Source organism: Ranitomeya imitator, chromosome 1 (assembly GCF_032444005.1).
Source record: "Ranitomeya imitator isolate aRanImi1 chromosome 1, aRanImi1.pri, whole genome shotgun sequence".
In the NCBI taxonomy this organism is placed as follows: Eukaryota; Metazoa; Chordata; class Amphibia; order Anura; family Dendrobatidae; genus Ranitomeya; species Ranitomeya imitator.
In genome coordinates this window covers 1,236,660,409-1,236,684,101 of record NC_091282.1, presented here as the reverse complement: position 1 = coordinate 1,236,684,101, position 23,693 = coordinate 1,236,660,409, and the positions used below count along the sequence as shown (strand labels likewise).

The window sequence follows — 23,693 nt, the reverse complement described above, 5'->3', positions numbered from 1 at the left end:
CAGGTGTTGGGGGGGAGGGTGTTCCCCATATACTACAGGTGTTGGGGGGGGGGGGGGGGGGGGGAGTTCCCCATATACTACAGGTGTTGGGGGGGGAGGGTGCTCCCCGTATACTACAGGTGTTGGGGGGGGAGGGTGCTCCCCGTATACTACAGGTGTTGGGGGGGGGGGGGTGCTCCCCATATACTACAGGTGTTGGGGGGGGGAGGGTGTTCCCCATATACTACAGGTGTTGGGGGGAGGGTGTTCCCCATATACTACAGGTGTTGGGGGAGGGTGTTCCCCGTATACTACAGGTGTTGGGGGGGGGGGTGTTCCCCATATACTACAGGTGTTGGGGGGGGAGGGTGCTCCCCATATACTACAGGTGTTGGGGGGAGGGTGTTCCCCGCATACTACAAGTGTTGGGGGGAGGGTGTTCCCCATATACTACAGGTGTTGGGGGGAGGGTGTTCCCCATATACTACAGGTGTTGGGGGGGGGGGGGGGGGAGGGTGTTCCCCGTATGCTACAGTTGTGTTCTGGTAAAATAATCGGTGCCATTCTAAACTAACAACTCGTCCTACAAAGAGTTGATGAAAAAAATAATTCTTTGAAAAGAATGCAAAAAAAGAAAAGCAGCTCGGCCCCCAAGGGGTGAAAGTCCATAAGATGCTTTATTTTAGACCACATTCATGAAAACTGGTTTTATTTTTTTTTTTTAAAAAACCTTCTTATGTTACCACAACAACCAATCACAGCAAAGGTTTCAGGTTACCGCGACTGTGTACAAAATGAAAGCTGGGCTGTGATTGGTTGCTATGGGCAGCAGAGCTTTTCTTGATCAATGCGGCCTATGGTTTATACTGTGGCCTGCTCTTCAGCGGCCGGTGACTACACAGGACATGATGGCGTCACATGCGGCCTCGGAGAGTTTACACTGCATGTGACGGTCACACCAGGGGAAGGACGCAGGTTATTGGGGGCAGGAGTTTAGTTTTTATCCCCATTAAGATGAAACTACGTTATTGTTGCTTTATCCTTATAGACTGATGCTGGCGGAGCGGATATTTATTATCAGCAGCGATCTGACAGTAATGGTGCATGGAGTCATCTGCACTATATGAAGAGAAGTATGTGCCCCCTCCTCATATCACCTAAAGGTGAAGGGTCGAGGGACCTGGTGTTCGACAGCGGAGGGGGAAGAGGTACAGACGCTATACACCAGGGGCCATGGAACGGGATGCTACACTCTGGGGGTGGGTAATGAGGCAGGAGGTTATACACCGGGGGTGTAATGGGGCTGGAGGTTATACACCGGGGGTGTAATGGGGCTGGAGGTTATACACCGGGGGTGTAATGGGGCTGGAGGTTATACACCGGGGGTGTAATGGGGCAGGAGGTTATACACCGGGGGTGTAATGGGGCTGGAGGTTATACACCGGGGGTGTAATGGGGCTGGAGGTTATACACCGGGGGTGTAATGGGGCTGGAGGTTATACACCGGGGGTGTAATGGGGCTGGAGGTTTATACACCGGGGGTGTAATGGGGCAGGAGGTTATACACCGGGGGTGTAATGGAGCTGGAGGTTATACACCGGGGGTGTAATGGGGCTGGAGGTTATACACCGGGGGTGTAATGGAGCAGAAGGTTATACACCGGGGGTGTAATGGGACAGGAGGTTATACACCAGAAAGGGGCCAGATGTGATTGGCTGGAGGCCATGGTACTGGATGTTATACACCAGGGTCAAGGGGCCAGAGGTTATACACTGGGGTTACGAGGAGGCGGAGGTAATACTCTGCGGGGATGAGGGGCCAAATGTTATACACTGGGGGTAATAGGGAGAGAGGTTAACCTGAAGGGTGAGGGACAAGATGTTACACACCGGAGGGGGAACATCGAGGGACCAGATGTTATACACCAGGGGCCATGGGACTGGATGTTATATGCCGGGAGGGAGGGGTGCCAGATGTTCTACACCAGGGGAGGGTAATGGGTCAGGAAGTTATACGCCAGAGGGGGCGAGGGGCCAGATGTTATACACCGGAGGGGGCAAGGGGCCAGATGTTATACACCGGAGGGGGCAAGGAGCCAGATGTTATACACCGGAGGGGGCAAGGGGCCAGATGTTATACACCGGAGGGGGCGAGGAGCCAGATGTTATACACCGGAGGGGGCGAGGGGCCAGATGTTATACACCGGAGGGGGCAAGGGGCCAGATGTTATACAACGGAGGGGCCAGATGTTATACACCGGAGGGGGCAAGGGGCCAGATGTTATACACCGGAGGGGCCAGATGTTATACACCGGAGGGGGCAAGATGTTATACACCGGAGGGGGCAAGATGTTATACACCGGAGGGGGCAAGATGTTATACACCAGAGGGGGCGAGGGGCCAGATATTTTACACCGGAGGCAAGGGGCCAGATGTTATACACCGGAGGGGGCAAGGGGCCAGATGTTATACACCGGAGGGGGCCAGATGTTATACACCGGAGGGGGCGAGGGGCCAGATGTTATACACCGGAGGGGGCGAGGGGCCAGATGTTATACACCGGAGGGGCGAGAGGCCAGATGTTATAGGCCAGGGACCATGGGACAAAGCAGATAGGGAAGGGGGCTGGCTTACCTATTGAAATCTCCACCCAAGCTGGAACTCTGCTGATATGTGATCACTGTAATAAGTCCACATAACACTTATATACATGTGTAAAGTTTTGTTTTGAATGTTTGGCCTAATGGATGGACAAAGGGGATGAGTAGGGAGCGATGAGCTCTTTTTGGGCGGACTGGATTATGTGTTGGGGTTGTGCCTCTTCCTTTTAGCTTTTCAAACCACTTGAACTTGATGGACACTTGTGCTGTTTGACCTCATTGAGATGTTCAGTAATGGTCGCTTGTATGCCACATGTATAGGATGGAGTAATCCCACTGCGCCATCTAGTGTACAGGAAGGGAACAGCAGCAGATAATCCCAAAAACGTAAATTAGTCCTTACGTGTACAGGTAATTAGGTCTCTGTGATACATGGAGCCACAAGAGGTCATCCTTGGGGTGCACGGGTCTTACTCTACCTCTGGGGTGATAATCGTGGCGTGTTTATCTTCATGATGCAGTTTAAAGTATGGAGAATATCGGGAAGCAAAGCACCAAAACATAGTCCGCCTGCACACGTGATAAATGAAAATACATGGAAGCCACAGGTAAAGTTTAGAAACATACTGACATTTTATTAGAAAATGTACAAAATGTGAAGATCCAGTAGTTCAAAGATTGATTTTAGACACGCAAGACAGCTGGGAGGCGGGGCACAGGGCAGGAGGCGGGGCACAAGGCAGTACATACATTGCAAGATTCCGCATGCAAAAAGCTGACTGACCAGACCACAGGGGAGGTCTTTAAAAAGAAAGCATGGGGTAATGACAAAACACTTAGGGGGTCTACTTGTACATGTCCCTCTCTGAAATTATTCATGCTCTTGTAGCACTTACCTATGAAGTGCACTCTGGGGAGGAGGAGCTTCACGCCACTGGTCAGTGATTGGCTGAAAAGACTCCTCCCTTTTAGTTCCCTCCTCAGCGGTCAGACATGACAGGTAGCGCCCCTTGTGACATCAGAATTACCAGAGTAGAGCACTGAAGGCGAGGAGTGCATAGATGTGGTCACAGTTGTAGTTTTGCTGTCATCCTATACAGTGAGATACCCGGGGTTCAGCGTCGCCAGGATCCGATCAGTGTGGGATTTTCACATCCTCTTTAGGTCTTGATACGTTATTACCAGACTGGATTATCCGGTGCCGGATTACGGGGATTCCTCTGTATATGTTCTCAGTTCACGGAGCATAACCAGAAAACATGGCGCTAAGTTCATCATTCTGTGGGGCGCGGACAATACAGCGTCACATGTGGCTGCCACCAATCACTCATCTTTTCAGTGCAGGACAGGGGACCAGCCAGGAGGACAGGGGACCAGCCAGGAGGACAGGGGACCAGCCAGGAGGACAGGGGACCAGCCAGGAGGACAGGGGACCAGCCAGGAGGACAGGGGACCAGCCAGGAGGACAGGGGACCAGCCAGGAGGACAGGGGACCAGCCAGGAGGACAGGGGACCAGCCAGGAGGACAGGGGACCAGCCAGGAGGACAGGGGACCAGCCAGGAGGACAGGGGGCCAGCCAGGAGGACAGGGGGCCAGCCAGGAGGACAGGGGGCCAGCCAGGAGGACAGGGGGCCAGCCAGGAGGACAGGGCGCCAGCCAGGAGGACAGGGGACCAGCCAGGAGGACAGGGGACCAGCCAGGAGGACAGGGGGCCAGCCAGGAGGACAGGGCGCCAGCCAGGAGGACAGGGCGCCAGCCAGGAGGACAGGGCGCCAGCCAGGAGGACAGGGCGCCAGCCAGGAGGACAGGGCGCCAGCCAGGAGGACAGGGGGCCAGCCAGGAGGACAGGGCGCCAGCCAGGAGGACAGGGGGCCAGCCAGGAGGACAGGGCGCCAGCCAGGAGGACAGGGCGCCAGCCAGGAGGACAGGGGGCCAGCCAGGAGGACAGGGGACCAGCCAGGAGGACAGGGGGCCAGCCAGGAGGACAGGGCGCCAGCCAGGAGGACAGGGCGCCAGCCAGGAGGACAGGGCGCCAGCCAGGAGGACAGGGCGCCAGCCAGGAGGACAGGGGGCCAGCCAGGAGGACAGGGGGCCAGCCAGGAGGACAGGGCGCCAGCCAGGAGGACAGGGCGCCAGCCAGGAGGACAGGGGGCCAGCCAGGAGGACAGGGGACCAGCCAGGAGGACAGGGGACCAGCCAGGAGGACAGGGGACCAGCCAGGAGGACAGGGGACCAGCCAGGAGGACAGGGGACCAGCCAGGAGGACAGGGGACCAGCCAGGAGGACAGGGGACCAGCCAGGAGGACAGGGGACCAGCCAGGAGGACAGGGGACCAGCCAGGAGGACAGGGGACCAGCCAGGAGGACAGGGGACCAGCCAGGAGGACAGGGGGCCAGCCAGGAGGACAGGGGGCCAGCCAGGAGGACAGGGGGCCAGCCAGGAGGACAGGGGGCCAGCCAGGAGGACAGGGGACCAGCCAGGAGGACAGGGGACCAGCCAGGAGGACAGGGGACCAGCCAGGAGGACAGGGGACCAGCCAGGAGGACAGGGGACCAGCCAGGAGGACAGGGGACCAGCCAGGAGGACAGGGGACCAGCCAGGAGGACAGGGGACCAGCCAGGAGGACAGGGGGCCAGCCAGGAGGACAGGGGGCCAGCCAGGAGGACAGGGGGCCAGCCAGGAGGACACACCCTGTAATTCAATAAATCACTAATGCCCTAATGCCACAGATAGAGACAGGAAGTGCCCTCCTGTCCAACCGACACCTTGTAAAAAGGAGAGGGACCGATCTGCCAAACCGATACCTTGTAAAAGGGGAGGGGCCAATGTGCCAAACTGACACATTGTAAAAAGGGGACGGGCCGATGTGCCAAACCGATACCTTGTAAAAAGGGAAGGGGCCGATGTACCCAACCAACACCTTGTAAAAAGAGTAGAGGACTATCACTTTGTGACTGCTACCTTGTCAAAAGGGGAAGGACCCATTGGTCCATGACTCACATTGTAAAAAGAGGAGTGGCCTATTGTTACATGACTGTCAAAAAAGTGACCAATATGCCCAACTGACACCTTGTCAAAAGGGGAGTGGCCCATTGGTCCATGCCTATCACAAAAAAGGGGAGGGGTCTATTGGTGTGTGGCTCACCTTGTACACAGATGGGAGGGGCTGACTGCTACCTTGCAAAAACGGGAGGAGCCAATCTGCCCCTGACTGGCACTTTGGTGACATTTTATAAGAGTATTCCCTTCATCTAATGCGATCCCTACAGACCCAGAAAAAGAAGGGACAACACCCCCTTCGCCATTCCCCCCGCAAAACATCCCCTAACTGTACGTGAGCCCCCTAGCACCGTCTCTAACCAGCTGCGAGCTTCTGCTCCCATAAACCAACCAAAAAGCAATCGTGCGCCCTGTATAGCGCCACCAAATACCCTAGAAAAATTGGGCGACTAAGGGGATTATAACCAGATGGGTTAGAGAAAATAGATTTAAAGGGGTTGCCCTTGAAGAAGTCCTAAGTTTTTTCTGGATGGAAGGCCTCATTCACACATCAGTATTTGTCTGCCAAAATCGGGAGTGTTTCCAAAACACAGAACCGCTGTCAATCTTACACTTAGTTTTCTCAGTAAGTGCCGCTCCTGGCTTTGATGTGTGAATGAGGCTTTACCGTGACATGGAGACATTACGAGGTACAGATAGCGACGCTGGACTGACTGTTCACCGCGGATATCCTGAGGCACTGCGGATATCGTCATTCTTGTATCACAGTGAACAAAGGATGCAGATAAGTATAAAAATAATAAACCGTGAGTGTAATACATTCATTATGGCGCCAACACGGAGTGACGGTGCGCTCGCTCCATCACCGGCGCACATGGGCGCTCTGCTCCAAGGGTGACTGACCTGAGGCTGTCCTGCTAGAAGTTACGAGGGGAGAGCGCCACAGTGTACATTGCATGCTTACACCACCACCTTAAGGGTACCTTACAGGCATTACTTTAAACCTTTAACAATGGGCTGGACTCCCACCCATCCTCCTATATCATTCCTATAGGAGCCAGCACTGAGAGGTAGAGATGGGGAGAAGGAGCCCAGAAGTAACAGTCAGTGAGTCGGCGGCGCGGCCTGTAGTGCAAAACATTAGGTAGATAAGGCTTTGGCCGTATGTTGGGACGTCGACCATGTTGTCAGGTTGTGCTCAGCAACTCCAGCAATGCCCCGACTGCTCCGAAGTAACCCTGAAATGAGAGACAAGGGTCAGTCACAAGCGGGTTATGCTTCAACTTTTGGGAAGGATGGGCGACTAACGATACGGCCTGTCACATCTCACATGACTTTTAGAATGGACGCCTTAACCAGAGAGTCTATACCAGCCTCACTACAGGGGAGCTCTCCGTTATGGCGGTAATACAGCACTAGATAGGTTAGAAAGTTGTCAAAAACAGCTGCAAATAAAATCAATCGCTGGAGCTCTGATGGGTCCCTCCAGCGGTAAGAATGTGACCAGTGCCGGCCAATCAATGGCTTTAGCAGTCATGTGCTGCCGAGCACAGACAAGCAGAGTGAGCAGCAGTCACATGATGACAAAAACAAAGATCGAAAAGTGCTAGAACCCCGTCCATATGGGTGAGAGTGTATGAGCGGGCTCAGGAGCTGTGCCCGCTGCCCACAACATACACAGTAGATGTCGCACCTGACTAACAACAGTGACCAGGGTTGCTGTTTAACCAGATGCCACTGTCAATTTCAGCTACATTTCAATGGGTGTAATCGTGTAGACAATGGGTTACCATGGCAGCCAGAGGCCTACTGATGGTACCCATGGCGGTCACCTTTGTATGCCAAGCCTATGGAGAGGACATTGATAAATTCTCCTATATAATGTAATCATATATTGCATCTAAAAAATTTAAAATAAATACAAGTTTGGATCCCACCCTTTTCCCAATTGAAAAGTAAAACTTATTTGGCTTCAAAATATAAAATTAATTAATCCATGTGATCAATCACTTAAAGGGATCCCAACAGCTTACATCTGATCCTCCAAGCGTCAGGGCTGACTCTCTGAGCACGCGCAGTGCACCGAAAAATGTCCACACAAAGTTAAGATTTTTTTTAATTTAAACATTTACAAAAAAAAAAAAAGGTTAAGGGTCCTAAAAAGTTACCTCGTGCTCCAGGAAAAGGGCTTTGAGCTGCCCCTTTGACCAGTAGTCCAGCGCGTAGGCCAAGAGCTTGATGGAAATGGTGTTAATCCTGAGAAAGTTGCCAACAAACACCACGCGGCTGATGTTCTGGTGGAGGCAGAAGAGACTTTTCAGACATCTAGATGGATACGGACCATGAAAATAAAGGTCACGGCGATCTTATGGTCGAGAAGCGCAGAGTCCGCTATAATAGAGGAAGCTGTCATACTGGCGTCTGGCCACCAGAGGGAGCGTCTCCGGGACGGGGCGTGAAGACTTCTGCTCTCTCATAGCCCTGTACAATGCTGCTTGACTTAGAAGCTACAAGGCAGCACTGTAAAGAAGCTGAGAGCTCAGAGCTGGCAGTACATCGGGAAACACGGCCATGCAGGTCCGATCACTGCGCTATGCTGGGAATGCGTCGGGTCATCAGACGTAGCCCGACACGCTCTGTCCGCGGGGTTTACCTCGTTCACTGCGCACATCCTCGCCAAGGAGCCAATGTTATTGGTGATGGTGATGAGGGTGGCCCGCGCAAGGTCTTCTTTGCTCACCAGATCCCTCCTCTCCTTGCTCATCATATTCCCAAAGCTGGAGATGGAAGAGAAGTTTAAGAGGGGACACGGGATCCGCCAGAGATCACCACCTCCTCTACAGGGGGGAAAGAAGGATTTGATACGCTGCCGATTTTGCAAATTATCCCACCTACAAAGAATGGAGAGATCTGTAATTTTTATCGTAGGTACACTGTGAGACACAGAATCTAACAATAAATCCAGAAAATTACATTGTATGATTTTTACATAATTAATTTGCATTTTATTGCATGAAATAAGTATTTGTGATCACCGACGAACCGGCAAGAATTCTGGCTCTCACGGACCCGTTAGTGTTTCTGTAAGAAGCCTCCTACTCTGCACTCTCTCGTTACCTGTATAAAAGACACCTGTCCACACACAACCACACTCCAACCTCTCCTCCATGGCCAAGACCAAAGAGCTGACTAAGGACACCAGGGACAAAATTGTAGACCTGAACAAGGCTGGGATGGACTGCACCACAATAGGCAAGTAGCTTGGTGAGAAGGCAGCAACTGCTGGCACAACTATTAGAAAAAGGAAGAAACACAAGATGACTGTCAATCTTCCTCGGTCTGGGGTTCCATGCAAGTTCTCGCCTCGTGGGGAAAGGATGATTCTGAGAAAGGTCAGGACCTGGTCAATGACCTGAAGACAGCTGGGACCACAGACTCACACATTACCATTAGTAACACACTACAGTCATGGATTAAAATCCTGCAGGGCACGCAAGAACACCCGGATCATGCCAGAACATGTCCAGGCCCATTTGAAGTTCACGAATTACAATCTGGATGATCCAGAGATGTCGCACCCAGGTGTTAATATGTACATTCCTGGGACAAGTAGAATTCTGTCTCCAATCTCACCAAGGGGTCCTGCTAGAAGCCGAGAAGAAAGGGAACATTTGACACCTCCTAGCTCTTGGAAGAGAGATGTTAATTACGGCCTGATAGTATCTCTGTGAGAACGTTTACACAAAGGATCTCAAGAGAAAAAGCGGCCGTGGTAAAATCAAAAAACAAGCAGTTATGATATTAACCTGAGGGGCTGGTCTAGAAATCTGACCTGCAGACCAAAGCTATCAATTAGACCTGTATTCAGGGAATCCTGTTCACATGTGAGGGCAGCCTGAGAGGCTGATGTGTTCCACCAACTCCATTCACCCCCTTCCCCCCCCCCCTCAGGGAGCAGAAAGCAAACTACCAGTTAGATAATTTCTGTATGTTTTCTCCTATTTTGATACTGTTTTGCATAAATTGTCTTTTTATTATCATCTTTTATACCTTTTCTTACTGTAAGCACTGAACCTTTTGTTATTAAAGTATAAAACTTTAACAAGTTGAACCTTGAATGTTCTAAAAGAATCCATAGCCTAAGGTGTGTGAGCCTTATGAGTGGTAGACATTAGTAGTAATAATTTTCCGGGACTCATCGCCCGTGTATTCGGTGAGTGGTGGCAGCGTGTATGAGCGGGTGTGTGATTTATGCTCCCATTGCAGCATAGGACAGAGGTTGAATGCTGGACTGAGAGTGGGAAGATGGGTTGTGCCTGCAAGGGTTAATCTAAGTCACTTGCTGAGAGCGGACACATGACGAAATAGTGACTCCACGGAGTAGGGATCTGTAATATGAGGCATGGGAGAAGATCACGTGGTCAGATAAGACCAAAATAGAACTTTTTGGCCTAATTTCCACTTGCCCTGTTTGGAGGAAGAAGAAAAATGAGAACAACCCTAAGAACACCATCCCAACAGTGAAGCATGGCGGGGAACAATCACACTTTAAGGTTGCTCTTCTGCAAAGGGGAGAGGACAACTGAATTGTACTGAAGGGAGGATGGATGGGGTCATACATCGCAAGATTTTGGCCAACAACCTCCTTCCCTAAGTAAGAGTATTGAAGACGGGTTGTGGCTGGTTCTTACAGTATGACAATAACCCGAAAAACACAGAAAGGGCAACTAAGGAGTGGCTCTGTAAGAAACATTTCAAGGTCCTGAAGTGGCCTAGCCAGTCTCCAGACCTAAACCCTATAGAAAATCTATGGAGGGAGCTGAAACTTAATGTTGCCCATGAACAGCCCCGAAACCTGAAAGATCTGGAGATCATCTGTATGGAGGAGGGGGCCAAAATCCCTGCTGCAGCGTGGGCAAACTTGGTCAAGAACTACAGGAAACGTCTGACCTCTGTAATTCCAAATAAAAGGTTTCTGTACCAAATATTAAAGTTTTGTTTTTCTACTGTATCAAATACTAATTTCATGCAATAAAATGCAAATTATGTAAAAATCATACAATGATTTTCTGTTTTTTATTTTTAGATTCTGTCTCTCAGAGGTGAAGTGAACCTATGATAAAAGTTACAGTCCTCTACATTCTTTGTAGGTGGGAAAACGTACAAATTTGGCAGTATATCAAATACTTATTTTCCAAACTGTGTATATATACCGTACATATAGACGAGGCAATCAGACAGCAGCTTTTATTTCCAAATATGCCAGACACATAAAAGCTGTAATGTGACTGGCAGCTGCAAGCCCCGCCCCCTTACCATTAGCAGTGGCTGGCTGTGATGTTAGCTGTAATGTGACAGGCTGCTGCAAGCCCCACCCCTTCCCGTTAGCAGTGACTGGCTGTGATGTCAGCTGTAATGACTGGCAGCTGCAAGCCCCGCCCCCTTCCCGTTAGCAGTGGTTGGTGTGATGTCGGCCTTACCTGGAGGCCACTGCGTAGCCCGGTAGCCCAAATCTCTCGTAGTCTCCTCCGTAGATGTCCCGCACCAGCTTGTCCACTTTAGTGCTATCGCCCAGAGCGGCCATTTCTAGAGCCTCTTCGAAGGTGGAGCATCCGGTCAGAAGGCAGCACAAGCCAAAGAACGTTCCGCCCCCGAGACTGGGAGGAAGATGATACCCGACAATTAGTGTCCTCCAGCACATAGCAAAACAGAGGTTAATATTTGTTCAACTAAATACTATTAGAAATAGAGAGTTTTTACATTTTCTCCAGCTTCTCTGCCGTCTCTATCTCCTGGTCTCTCACAACAAACAAAGTGACAGCTCAGCCTATCAGCAGCTATGCTGTGACGAATCAGTGATTGGCTGCAGCGGTCAAGTCTATGTACATTTTGTCATCACTACAGCAAGCAATAAAGACAAGCGGGGCACCGGACAGCAATGGACTAGGAGCAGAGGGGCATACATAGTTTATAACCCATCCTGAGGTTATAAGAGGCCACTCTCACTGCTGTCCACCCTGTATATATAATCTAATAGTGGAGATACCAGGATGACTGAGGCAAGAAGAGACTGCTCACACTGCTGTCCACCCTGTCTATATAATCTAATAGTGGAGATACCAGGATTACTGAGGCAAGAAGAGACTGCTCACACTGCTGTCCACTCTGTCTATATAATCTAATAGTGGAGATACCAGGATGACTGAGGCAAGAAGAGGCTGCTCACACTGCTGTCCACCCTGTCTATATAATCTAATAGTGGAAATACCAGGGGTGCTGAGGCAAGAAGAGACTGCTCACACTGCTGTCCACCCTGTCTATATAATCTAATACTGGAGATACCAGGGGTGCTGAGGCAAGAAGAGACTGCTCACACTGCTGTCCACCCTGTCTATATAATCTAATAGTGGAGATACCAGGATGACTGAGGCAAGAAGAGGCTGCTCACACTGCTGTCCACATAATCTAATAGTGGAAATACCAGGGGTGCTGAGGCAAGAAGAGACTGCTCACACTGCTGTCCACCCTGTCTATATAATCTAATAGTGGAGATACCAGGATTACTGAGGCAAGAAGAGACTGCTCACACTGCTGTCCACCCTGTCTATATAATCTAATAGTGGAGATACCAGGATTACTGAGGCAAGAAGAGACTGCTCACACTGCTGTCCACCCTATCTATATAATCTAATAGTGGAGATACCAGGATTACTGAGGCAAGAGGCTGCTCACACTGCTGTCCACCCTGTATATATAATCTAATAGTGGAGATACCAGGATTACTGAGGCAAGAAGAGACTGCTCACACTGCTGTCCACCCTGTCTATATAATCTAATAGTGGAGATACCAGGATGACTGAGGCAAGAAGAGACTGCTCACACTGCTGTCCACCCTGTCTATATAATCTAATAGTGGAGATACCAGGATTACTGAGGCAAGAAGAGACTGCTCACACTGCTGTCCACCCTGTCTATATAATCTAATAGTGGAGATACCAGGATTACTGAGGCAAGAAGAGACTGCTCACACTGCTGTCCACCCTATCTATATAATCTAATAGTGGAGATACCAGGATTACTGAGGCAAGAAGAGACTGCTCACACTGCTGCCCACCCTATCTATATAATCTAATACTGGAGATAGCAGGGGTGTTGAGGTAAGAAGAGGCTGCTCACACTGCTGTCCACCCTGTCTATATAATCTAATAGTGGAGATACCAGGATTACTGAGGCAAGAAGAGACTGCTCACACTGCTGCCCACCCTATCTATATAATCTAATACTGGAGATAGCAGGGGTGTTGAGGTAAGAAGAGGCTGCTCACACTGCTGTCCACCCTATCTATATAATCTAATAGTGGAGATACCAGGATTACTGAGGCAAGAAGAGACTGCTCACACTGCTGCCCACCCTATCTATATAATCTAATACTGGAGATAGCAGGGGTGTTGAGGTAAGAAGAGACTGCTCACACTGCTGTCCACCCTATCTATATAATCTAATAGTGGAGATACCAGGATTACTGAGGCAAGAAGAGACTGCTCACACTGCTGCCCACCCTATCTATATAATCTAATACTGGAGATAGCAGGGGTGTTGAGGTAAGAAGAGGCTGCTCACACTGCTGTCCACCCTGTCTATATAATCTAATAGTGGAGATACCAGGATTACTGAGGCAAGAAGAGACTGCTCACACTGCTGTCCACCCTGTCTATATAATCTAATAGTGGAGATACCAGGATTACTGAGGCAAGAAGAGACTGCTCATACTGCTGTCCACCCTATCTATATAATCTAATAGTGGAGATACCAGGATTACTGAGGCAAGAAGAGACTGCTCACACTGCTGCCCACCCTATCTATATAATCTAATACTGGAGATAGCAGGGGTGTTGAGGTAAGAAGAGGCTGCTCACACTGCTGTCCACCCTGTCTATCTGATCTAATACTGGAGATACCAGGGGTGTTGAGGTAAGAAGAGGCTGCTCACACTGCTGTTCACCCTGTCTATCTGATCTAATACTGGAGATACCAGGGGTGTTGAGGTAAGAAGAGGCTGCTCACACTGCTGTACATCCTGTCTATCTGATGGAATACTAGATACCAGGGTGCTGAGGAAGAAGAGGCTGCTCACACTGCTGTCCACCCAGTCTTTGAAGCAAAAGATGTGATCTGAAGATGACCTATACTACTGTGCAAGTTTTAGGCATGAGCGGGAAAAAAAATGCTGGACAGCAAAGCTATGTTCACAAGTTGATTTTTTTTCTGCAGGCAAAACATGTCTTGGTTGTCATGAAGCTGCTTACAAAAAGCAGGTTTTGTTGCGTTTTTATTGTGAATGCTGATAAAGTTTAGTGACCCAATGAAACATGCTACTTCTATAGGTTTTGCACTTATCCCTTCCTTTCTATGTGTGAAAAAAAAACAGTAAAAAAATGCAGAAAGAAGTGACATACTGCAGTTAGCAAAAATGGAGCAGTTTTGCCATTCGGTTAGAATAAAAAAATAAGACAAAAACATGCATGAGACATCTGAAATTTCATAGCTTTTGCTGGTACTGTAAAATGCAATGTGTGAACATAGCCTAATAATGCTTTAAAAAAATCTTAATATTTGTTTAATAACAATTAAAAAAACAAAAAGTGAATGAAGATGAACATAAACCAAATGAATATTGGGTGTAACCGACCTGTGTGTTTAAAACAGCATCAAAAGTATCAGTTCTTTTAGGTACGGAACTCGGCAGGAGATTGTTCCAAAACTCCTGCAGGACCGGCCCCAGATCTTCTGTGTATGAGGCTTGTGCGGATCCTTCTGTGTCTTCATGTGATCCCAGACAGACAGGATGATGTGAGATCAGGGCTCTGTGGGGGCCGGATCATCACCTCCAGGACTCCGTTATTGACATTGGCTGGATATTTGGGGTTGTTCTGATGCAGTATGAATCTGGAACCAATCAGACGCCTCCTGATGGTATTATATGATGGATACGTATCTACCTGGATTTCACTATCAAATACCCAACTCCTGTGACTGAAATGCAGCCCCAAACTTGCAGGACCCTCCACCATGCTTCACTGTTCCTGAAGACCCTCATTATTGTACTGATCTTCAGCCCTTCAGCAAACAAACTGCATTCTGTCCCAGCCAAATATTTCACATTTTGACTCATCAGTCCAGACCCCCCCCCCCCCAGTTCCTATGTTTTTGTGCACTGTTGAGGCGATTACTGTAGCCCTGTTTCTATGTAGAAGGTCTGGCTTTTTGGTCACAATCACTTCATGCCGAAGTTCAACAGAAGATATATGTATCTTGGTCTCACTTGTTGTTGCAAGTTCTGAGTTGACGGCACTGCTGGACATCTGTCGATTATAAAGATGTGGTTCTCATGTGCTGCACTAAGTTTCCTTGGCCACTGTGTTGACATTCCTCAACTTTGCCCATCTCTTGGTGCGGCTTCAAAAGAAAGCAGAGAAACCATAAAAACCCAAGTCTACTTAGAACTTTTTGTCTGGGACAGACCTTGCTGATGCAGTATAACTACCTTGTGCCTTGTTGCTGTGCTCAGTCTTGCCACAATGTATGACCATGACATGAAAAAAGAGCAAGGTGTCCATGAAGAGATGATCCGGCTCCACAGACCTCAACATCATCCAGTCTATCTGGGATCACTTGAAGAGACAGCGGGATCTGCACAAGCGACATCCACAGAAGATCTGTGGTCAGATATCCAAGATGTTTGGAGCAACCTCCAAGATGTTTGGAGCAACCTCCAAGATGTTTGGAGCAACCTCCAAGATGTTTGGAGCAACCTCCAAGATGTTTGGAGCAACCTCCAAGATGTTTGGAGCAACCTCCAAGATGTTTGGAGCAACCTCCAAGATGTTTGGAGCAACCTCCAAGATGTTTGGAGCAACCTCCAAGATGTTTGGAGCAACCTCCAAGATGTTTGGAGCAGCCTCCAAGATGTTTGGAGCAACCTCCGGCAAGTAAAACTGTGTGTCATCTGACAAACTAGACCCGCTACTGGGGCTCCCTGTGCCTGGTGATGGGGGCCAAAGACTTACTGGGTTACACCATTACAAGGCCTTATGTGCTGTATACATGTGATTCACTGCTACATCCATCATATCATACTCCTATACACAAGCTGTTACGCACTTTATAGCAGTCTATACACTGTACATATTAATGTATACAGCCCACAGAAATGTTCAATTTAAGTAGCAAAAATCTATTTTTTTTATTACTAAAAGGCACCATATTTCTTCTTTTTCCTCCCCATAGAACTTGGTGATACAATTTGCTTCCACAAAAGCTCCCCAAAACACGCACCTTGTGCCTGACACCCGTTTGTAGTCGTTCTGGGAGTACACGGCCAGTATACTGACGCCAGACCCAATGTTAACCAGCAGCAGGGGGTAAGGGTTCTCCAGGGTGTAAGGGATTTTCTGACACTTCTCAGGGTCCTTTGGGTTTTCCAGGTAAAAACACTGAGATAATCCATTAAATCCGACAGACTCGATAAACAGGACGCCTTTAATGAGGCAATCAAGTTCATCCAACTTCCAGAGCTGAAGTCCCCCGACCTGGAAACAAGACACGGCCAACGAGGACATTATATAAGGTTTCTCTGTATGGAGCAGTATTATAGTAGTTATATTCTTGTACATAGGAGCAGTATTATAGTAGTTATATTCTTGTACATAGGAGCAGTATTATAGTAGTTATATTCTTGTACATAGGAGCAGTATTATAGTAGTTATATTCTTGTACATAGGGGCAGTATTATAGTAGCTATATTCCTTTACATAGGGGCTGTATTATAGTAGTTATATTCTTGTACATAGGGGCAGTATTATAGTAGTTATATTCTTGTACATAGGAGCAGTATTATAGTAGCTATATTCTTTTACATAGGGGCAGTATTATAGTAGTTATATTCTTTTACATAGGGGCAGTATTATAGTAGTTATATTCTTTTACATAGGGGCAGTATTATAGTAGTTATATTCTTTTACATAGGGGCAGTATTATAGTAGTTATATTCTTTTACATAGGGGCAGTATTATAGTAGTTATATTCTTGTACATAGGGGCAGTATTATAGTAGTTATATTCTTGTACATAGGGGCAGTATTATAGTAGTTATATTCTTGTGTATAGGAGCCAGTATTATGGTAGTTATATTCTTGTACATAGGAGCAGTATTATAGTAGTTATATTCTTTTACATAGGGGCAGTATTATAGTAGTTATATTCTTGTACATAGGAGCAGTATTATAGTAGTTATATTCTTGTACATAGGAGCAGTATTATAGTAGTTATATTCTTGTACATAGGAGCAGTATTATAGTAGTTATATTCTTGTACATAGGGGCAGTATTATAGTAGTTATATTCTTGTACATAGGAGCAGTATTATAGTAGCTATATTCTTTTACATAGGGGCAGTATTATAGTAGTTATATTCTTTTACATAGGGGCAGTATTATAGTAGTTATATTCTTTTACATAGGGGCAGTATTATAGTAGTTATATTCTTTTACATAGGGGCAGTATTATAGTAGTTATATTCTTTTACATAGGGGCAGTATTATAGTAGTTATATTCTTGTACATAGGGGCAGTATTATAGTAGCTATATTCTTTTACATAGGGGCTGTATTATAGTAGTTATATTCTTGTACATACGAGCAGTATTATAGTAGTTATATTCTTGTACATAGGAGCAGTATTATAGTAGTTATATTCTTTTACATAGGGGCAGTATTATAGTAGTTATATTCTTTTACATAGGGGCAGTATTATAGTAGTTATATTCTTGTACATAGGAGCAGTATTATAGTAGTTATATTCTTGTACATAGGGGCAGTATTATAGTAGTTATATTCTTGTACATAGGAGCAGTATTATAGTAGTTATATTCTTGTACATAGGAGCAGTATTATAGTAGTTATATTCTTGTACATAGGAGCAGTATTATAGTAGTTATATTCTTGTACATAGGGGCAGTATTATAGTAGTTATATTCTTGTACATAGGGGCAGTATTATAGTAGTTATATTCTTGTACATAGGAGCAGTATTATAGTAGTTATATTCTTGTACATAGGAGCAGTATTATAGTAGTTATATTCTTGTACATAGGGGCAGTATTATAGTAGTTATATTCTTGTACATAGGAGCAGTATTATAGTAGTTATATTCTTTTACATAGGGGCAGTATTATAGTAGTTATATTCTTGTACATAGGAGCAGTATTATAGTAGTTATATTCTTGTACATAGGAGCAGTATTATAGTAGTTATATTCTTGTACATAGGAGCAGTATTATAGTAGTTATATTCTTGTACATAGGGGCAGTATTATAGTAGTTATATTCTTGTACATAGGGGCAGTATTATAGTAGTTATATTCTTGTACATAGGAGCAGTATTATAGTAGTTATATTCTTGTACATAGGAGCAGTATTATAGTAGTTATATTCTTGTACATAGGGGCAGTATTATAGTAGTTATATTCTTGTACATAAGGGCAGTATTATAGTAGTTATATTCTTGTACATAGGGGCAGTATTATAGTAGTTATATTCTTGTGTATAGGAGCCAGTATTATGGTAGTTATATTCTTGTACATAGGGGCAGTATTATAGTAGTTATATTCTTGTACATAGGAGCAGTATTATAGTAGTTATATTCTTGTACATAGGGGCAGTATTATAGTAGTTATATTCTTGTACATAGGAGCAGTATTATAGTAGCTATATTCTTGTACATAGGAGCAGCATTATAGTAGTTATATTCTTGTACATAGGAGCAGCATTATAGTAGCTATATTCTTGTACATAGGAGCAGCATTATAGTAGTTATATTCTTGTACATAGGGGCAGTATTATAGTAGTTATATTCTTGTACATAAGGGCAGTATTATAGTAGTTATATTCTTGTACATAGGGGCAGTATTATAGTAGTTATATTCTTGTACATAGGGGCAGTATTATAGTAGTTATATTCTTGTACATAAGGGCAGTATTATAGTAGTTATATTCTTGTACATAGGGGCAGTATTATAGTAGTTATATTCTTGTGTATAGGAGCCAGTATTATAGTAGTTATATTCTTGTACATAGGGGCAGTATTATAGTAGTTATATTCTTGTACATAGGAGCAGTATTATAGTAGTTATATTCTTGTACATAGGGGCAGTATTATAGTAGTTATATTCTTGTACATAGGAGCAGCATTATAGTAGTTATATTCTTGTACATAGGAGCAGCATTATAGTAGCTATATTCTTGTACATAGGAGCAGCATTATAGTAGTTATATTCTTGTACATAGGGGCAGCATTATAGTAGTTATATTCTTGCACATAGGGGCAGTATTATAGTAGTTATATTCTTGTACATAGGGGCAGTATTATAGTAGTTATATTCTTGTACATAGGAGCAGTACTATAGTAGTTATATTCTTGTACATAGGGGCAGTATTATAATAGTTATATTCTTGTACATAGGAGCAGTATTATAGTAGTTATATTCTTGTACATAGGGGCATTATTATAGTAGTTATATTCTTGTACATAGGGGCAGTATTATAGTAGTTATATTCTTGTACATAGGAGCAGCATTATAGTAGTTATATTCTTGTACATAGGAGCAGCATTATAGTAGCTATATTCTTGTACATAGGAGCAGCATTATAGTAGTTATATTCTTGTACATAGGGGCAGCATTATAGTAGTTATATTCTTGCACATAGGGGCAGTAGAGTCCACGTACTGCAGCTATTTTCGGCACATGTAGTGTGTATGGTTAGGCAGTATACTTGACTTTACAGTCTTATATTGGACCGATAGAACCCTAACCCTCACATTACTTACAGTTAAGAACTCCTCTTCGAACTTGTAAGCTCCGCCACCGGTGGCACATAGGGATGTGTGAAGGCTAGAAAACTGCTTATCTCGTGCCATGAGGATGAAGACAGACATGTCCTGGGTGGGAAATCGGATGAAGTGTAGGTTTCCCTTCCGACCACACAAGGTCAGATCCTTCAGCTCCAGGTGGACGTCACGTAAGCCAGTTTGCCCATAAGCCACGTTGGACATGAGATACTTCCGGATGCTCTTCAGGCTTTCCACTTCTTCCTGCTCCTCTTCAGTTGTGATATCTCTGGGTTCAAAATAGACAAGTTTGACCAGCGTCCCACCAATATCCAAGCCAAACCAAGGGAAGGCTAGGACAAAAGACACACACGTATTAGTGCCCGGGCCGCAGAGGTGGAGCAGCAAACAGCACAACTATAGACATAGCGTGTATCTAACTCCGCCCCTCATTACACGCAACCCTGCATCTCTAACCCCGCCCCCTCATTATCCACACCTCCCTGTATCTATAGCCACGCCCCCTCATTATCCACACCTCCTTGTATCTATAGCCCCACCCCCTCATTATCCACACCTCCCTGTATCTATAGCCCCGCCCCTCATTATCCACACATCTCTGTATAGCCCCGCCCCCTCATCCACACCTCCCTGTATCTATAGCCCCGCCCCTCATTATCCACACATCTCTGTATAGCCCCGCCCCCTCATCCACACCTCCCTGTATCTATAGCCCCGCCCCTCATCCACACCTCCCTGTATCTATAGCCCCGCCCCCTCATTCACACCTCCCTGTATCTATAGCCCCGCCCCCTCATCCACACCTCCCTGTATCTATAGCCCCGCCCCCTCATTCACACCTCCCTGTATCTATAGCCCCACCCCCTCATTATCCACACCTCCCTTTATCAATAAGCCGCGCCCCCTCATTCACAACTCCCTGTATCTATAGCCCCACCCCCTCATTATCCACACCTCCTTGTATCTATAGCCCCACCCCCTCATTATCCACACCTCCCTGTATCTATAGCCCCGCCCCTCATTATCCACACATCTCTGTATAGCCCCGCCCCCTCATCCACACCTCCCTGTATCTATAGCCCCGCCCCTCATTATCCACACATCTCTGTATAGCCCCGCCCCCTCATTCACACCTCCCTGTATCTATAGCCCCGCCCCCTCATTCACAACTCCCTGTATCTATAGCCCCGCCCCCTCATCCACAACTCCCTGTATCTATAGCCCCGCCCCCTCATCCACACCTCCCTGTATCTATAGCCCCACCCCCTCATTATCCACACCTCCCTGTATCTATAGCCCCACCCCCTCATTATCCACACCTCCCTGTATCTATAGCCCCACCCCCTCATTATCCACACCTCCCTGTATCTATAGCCCGCCCCTCATTATCCACACCTCCCTGTATCTATAGCCCGCCCCTCATTATCCACACATCTCTATAGCCTCGCTCCCATTATACACCACCCTGTGTATGACCCTGCCTCTCACACACCTCCCTATATGACACCGCCACTCATTATACACACTCCTCCCTATGACCCCGCCCCCTCATTATACACACTCCTCCCTATGACCCGCCCCTTATTATACACTCCTCCACGTCTATGACCCCACCCCTCATTATACAGACTTCTCCCTGCATATGACCCCGCCCCTCATTATACAGACTCCTCCCTGCCTATGACCCACCCCTCATTATACACTCCTCCCTGTCTATGACCCCGCCCCTCATTATACACACTCCTCCCTGTCTATGACCCCGCCCCTCATTATAGACTCCTCCCTGCCTATGACCCCACCCCTCATTATACACTCCTCCCTGCCTATGACCCCACCCCTCATTATACACACTCCTCCCTGTCTATGACCCCGCCCCTCATTATACACACTCCTCCCTGTCTATGACCCCGCCCCTCATTATAGACTCCTCCCTGCCTATGACCCCACCCCTCATTATACACTCCTCCCTGTCTATGACCCCACCCCTCATTATACACTCCTCCCTGTCTATGACCCCGCCCCTCATTATACACACTCCTCCCTGTCTATGACCCCGCCCCTCATTATACACACTCCTCTCTGTCTATGACCCCGCCCCTCATTATACACACTCCTCTCTGTCTATGACCCCGCCCCTCATTATACACACTCCTCTCTGTCTATGACCCGCCCCCTCATTATACACACTCCTCCCTATGACCCGCCCCTTATTATACACTCCTCCCTGTCTATGACCCCGCCCCTCATTATACACACTCCTCTCTGTCTATGACCCCGCCCCTCATTATACACACTCCTCCCTGTCTATGACCCCGCCCCTCATTATACACACTCCTCCCTATGACCCCGCCCCTCATTATACACACTCCTCTCTGTCTATGACCCCGCCCCTCATTATACACACTCCTCCCTGTCTATGACCCCGCCCCTCATTATACACACTCCTCCCTGTCTATGACCCTGCCCCTCATTATACACACTCCTCTCTGTCTATGACCCCGCCCCTCATTAAACACACTCCTCTCTGTCTATGACCCCGCCCCTCATTATACACACTCCTCCCTGTCTATGACCCCGCCCCTCATTATACACACTCCTCCCTATGACCCCGCCCCTCATTATACACATTCCTCTCTGTCTATGACCCCGCCCCTCATTATACACACTCCTCCCTGTCTATGACCCCGCCCCTCATTATACACACTCCTCCCTGTCTATGACCCCGCCCCTCATTATACACACTCCTCCCTGTCTATGACCCCGCCCCTCATTATACACACTCCTCCCTGTCTATGACCCCGCCCCTCATTATACACACTCCTCCCTGTCTATGACCCCGCCCCTCATTATACACACTCCTCCCTGTCTATGACCCCGCCCCTCATTATACACACTCCTCCCTGTCTATGACCCCGCCCCTCATTATACACACTCCTCCCTGTCTATGACCCCGCCCCTCATTATACACACTCCTCCCTGTCTATGACCCCGCCCCTCATTATACACACTCCTCCCTGTCTATGACCCCGCCCCTCATTATACACACTCCTCCCTGTCTATGACCCCGCCCCTCATTATACACACTCCTCCCTGTCTATGACCCCGCCCCTCATTATACACACTCCTCCCTGTCTATGACCCCGCCCCTCATTATACACACTCCTCCCTGTCTATGACCCCGCCCCTCATTATACACACTCCTCCCTGTCTATGACCCCGCCCCTCATTATACACACTCCTCCCTGTCTATGACCCCGCCCCTCATTATACACACTCCTCCCTGTCTATGACCCCACCCCTCATTATACACACTCCTCCCTGTCTATGACCCCGCCCCTCATTATACACACTCCTCCCTGTCTATGACCCCGCCCCTCACTATACACACTCCTCCCTGTCTATGACCCCGCCCCTCATTATACACACCTTACTGTATGACCAAGCTTTATAAGACCCGCCCATTTCACAGTAAACACGCCCACATTACTACACGTACTGTAAACAAACACGCCCCTGTCCCCGATCATGCTAATAATACAACGCCCCATGATGTTATGGCCACGCCCCTTTGTGGTAACCCCTTACTGTCCGGCCTCCCACACGCGCACAATCATGACCGCCGCTTCTTTCCTATCCTGTCACTGCCGCCCGTGTCCCTCCACCCGCCACTTACGCGGCCTGTTTTTCCGCAGAGAGTCGAGGCGCGGTCGAGGCCGGGGCATCGAATTCAGCCGTTCCCGGGAAGCTCCGGTAGAAGCCGATGGAGCCTCGGTGGCGCTGATTCTACGGCGGAAAACCGAGTCCTGTCCTCCCGCCTCATCGTTATCGGGAGCGTTCTGCGCCATCACCGCCCCCCGCCGCCGGCTCCCAGCAGCAGCCCGTCACTGACGGTCTGCGCATGCTCACTGGGTCCTGCCCGACTTGTCAGCCAATCAGAGCTGAGAGGACGAGTTACAGGCGTGATGCGCAGCCAATCGTGGCCGATATTACTCTGGCGGTGGGCGGGTCTGGCTGCTGAGTGACAGGTGGACGGTGTCCATGGTAACGGCAGAGGATGTCAGTCAGGAGCCTCTGGAGGGGCTATTTTTGGAAGCAGAAGAAGCTGAGACTTCAGTGTACATCCTCATTGTTACCGGGGAGAAGGCGAAACCTCCCCCGTCACGTCTGCAGCCGGTCCGTGACCGCAGGAGAAATACGGCCCTAAGTGGGAAACC

The 23,693-nt window shown here is 47.9% G+C and overlaps 1 protein-coding gene across 4 annotated transcripts; it reads right to left on the bottom strand.

Moving 5' to 3' along the window:
• Positions 1 to 3,187: 3,187 nt before the first annotated feature.
• PANK2 (pantothenate kinase 2) lies at positions 3,188 to 23,397 on the bottom strand. Of its 4 annotated transcripts, none has more exons than XM_069745152.1 (7): positions 23,153 to 23,397; positions 19,459 to 19,747; positions 15,915 to 16,168; positions 11,060 to 11,236; positions 8,233 to 8,356; positions 7,748 to 7,873; positions 3,188 to 6,817 (listed from the first exon to the last, which is right to left on the bottom strand). In XM_069745152.1, the coding sequence occupies exons 2-7, from the start codon at positions 19,681 to 19,683 to the stop codon at positions 6,767 to 6,769; spliced, it is 957 nt and encodes a 318-aa protein (XP_069601253.1). In that variant the 5' UTR covers positions 19,684 to 19,747; positions 23,153 to 23,397; the 3' UTR covers positions 3,188 to 6,766. The 4 variants fall into 4 exon arrangements, with proteins under 4 accessions (XP_069601253.1, XP_069601251.1, XP_069601250.1 ...); XM_069745150.1 differs by having other exon boundaries at positions 19,459 to 19,811; positions 23,153 to 23,384; XM_069745149.1 differs by having other exon boundaries at positions 6,635 to 6,817; positions 8,233 to 8,470; positions 19,459 to 19,811; positions 23,153 to 23,385.
• Between the last annotated feature and the right edge of the window lie 296 nt (positions 23,398 to 23,693).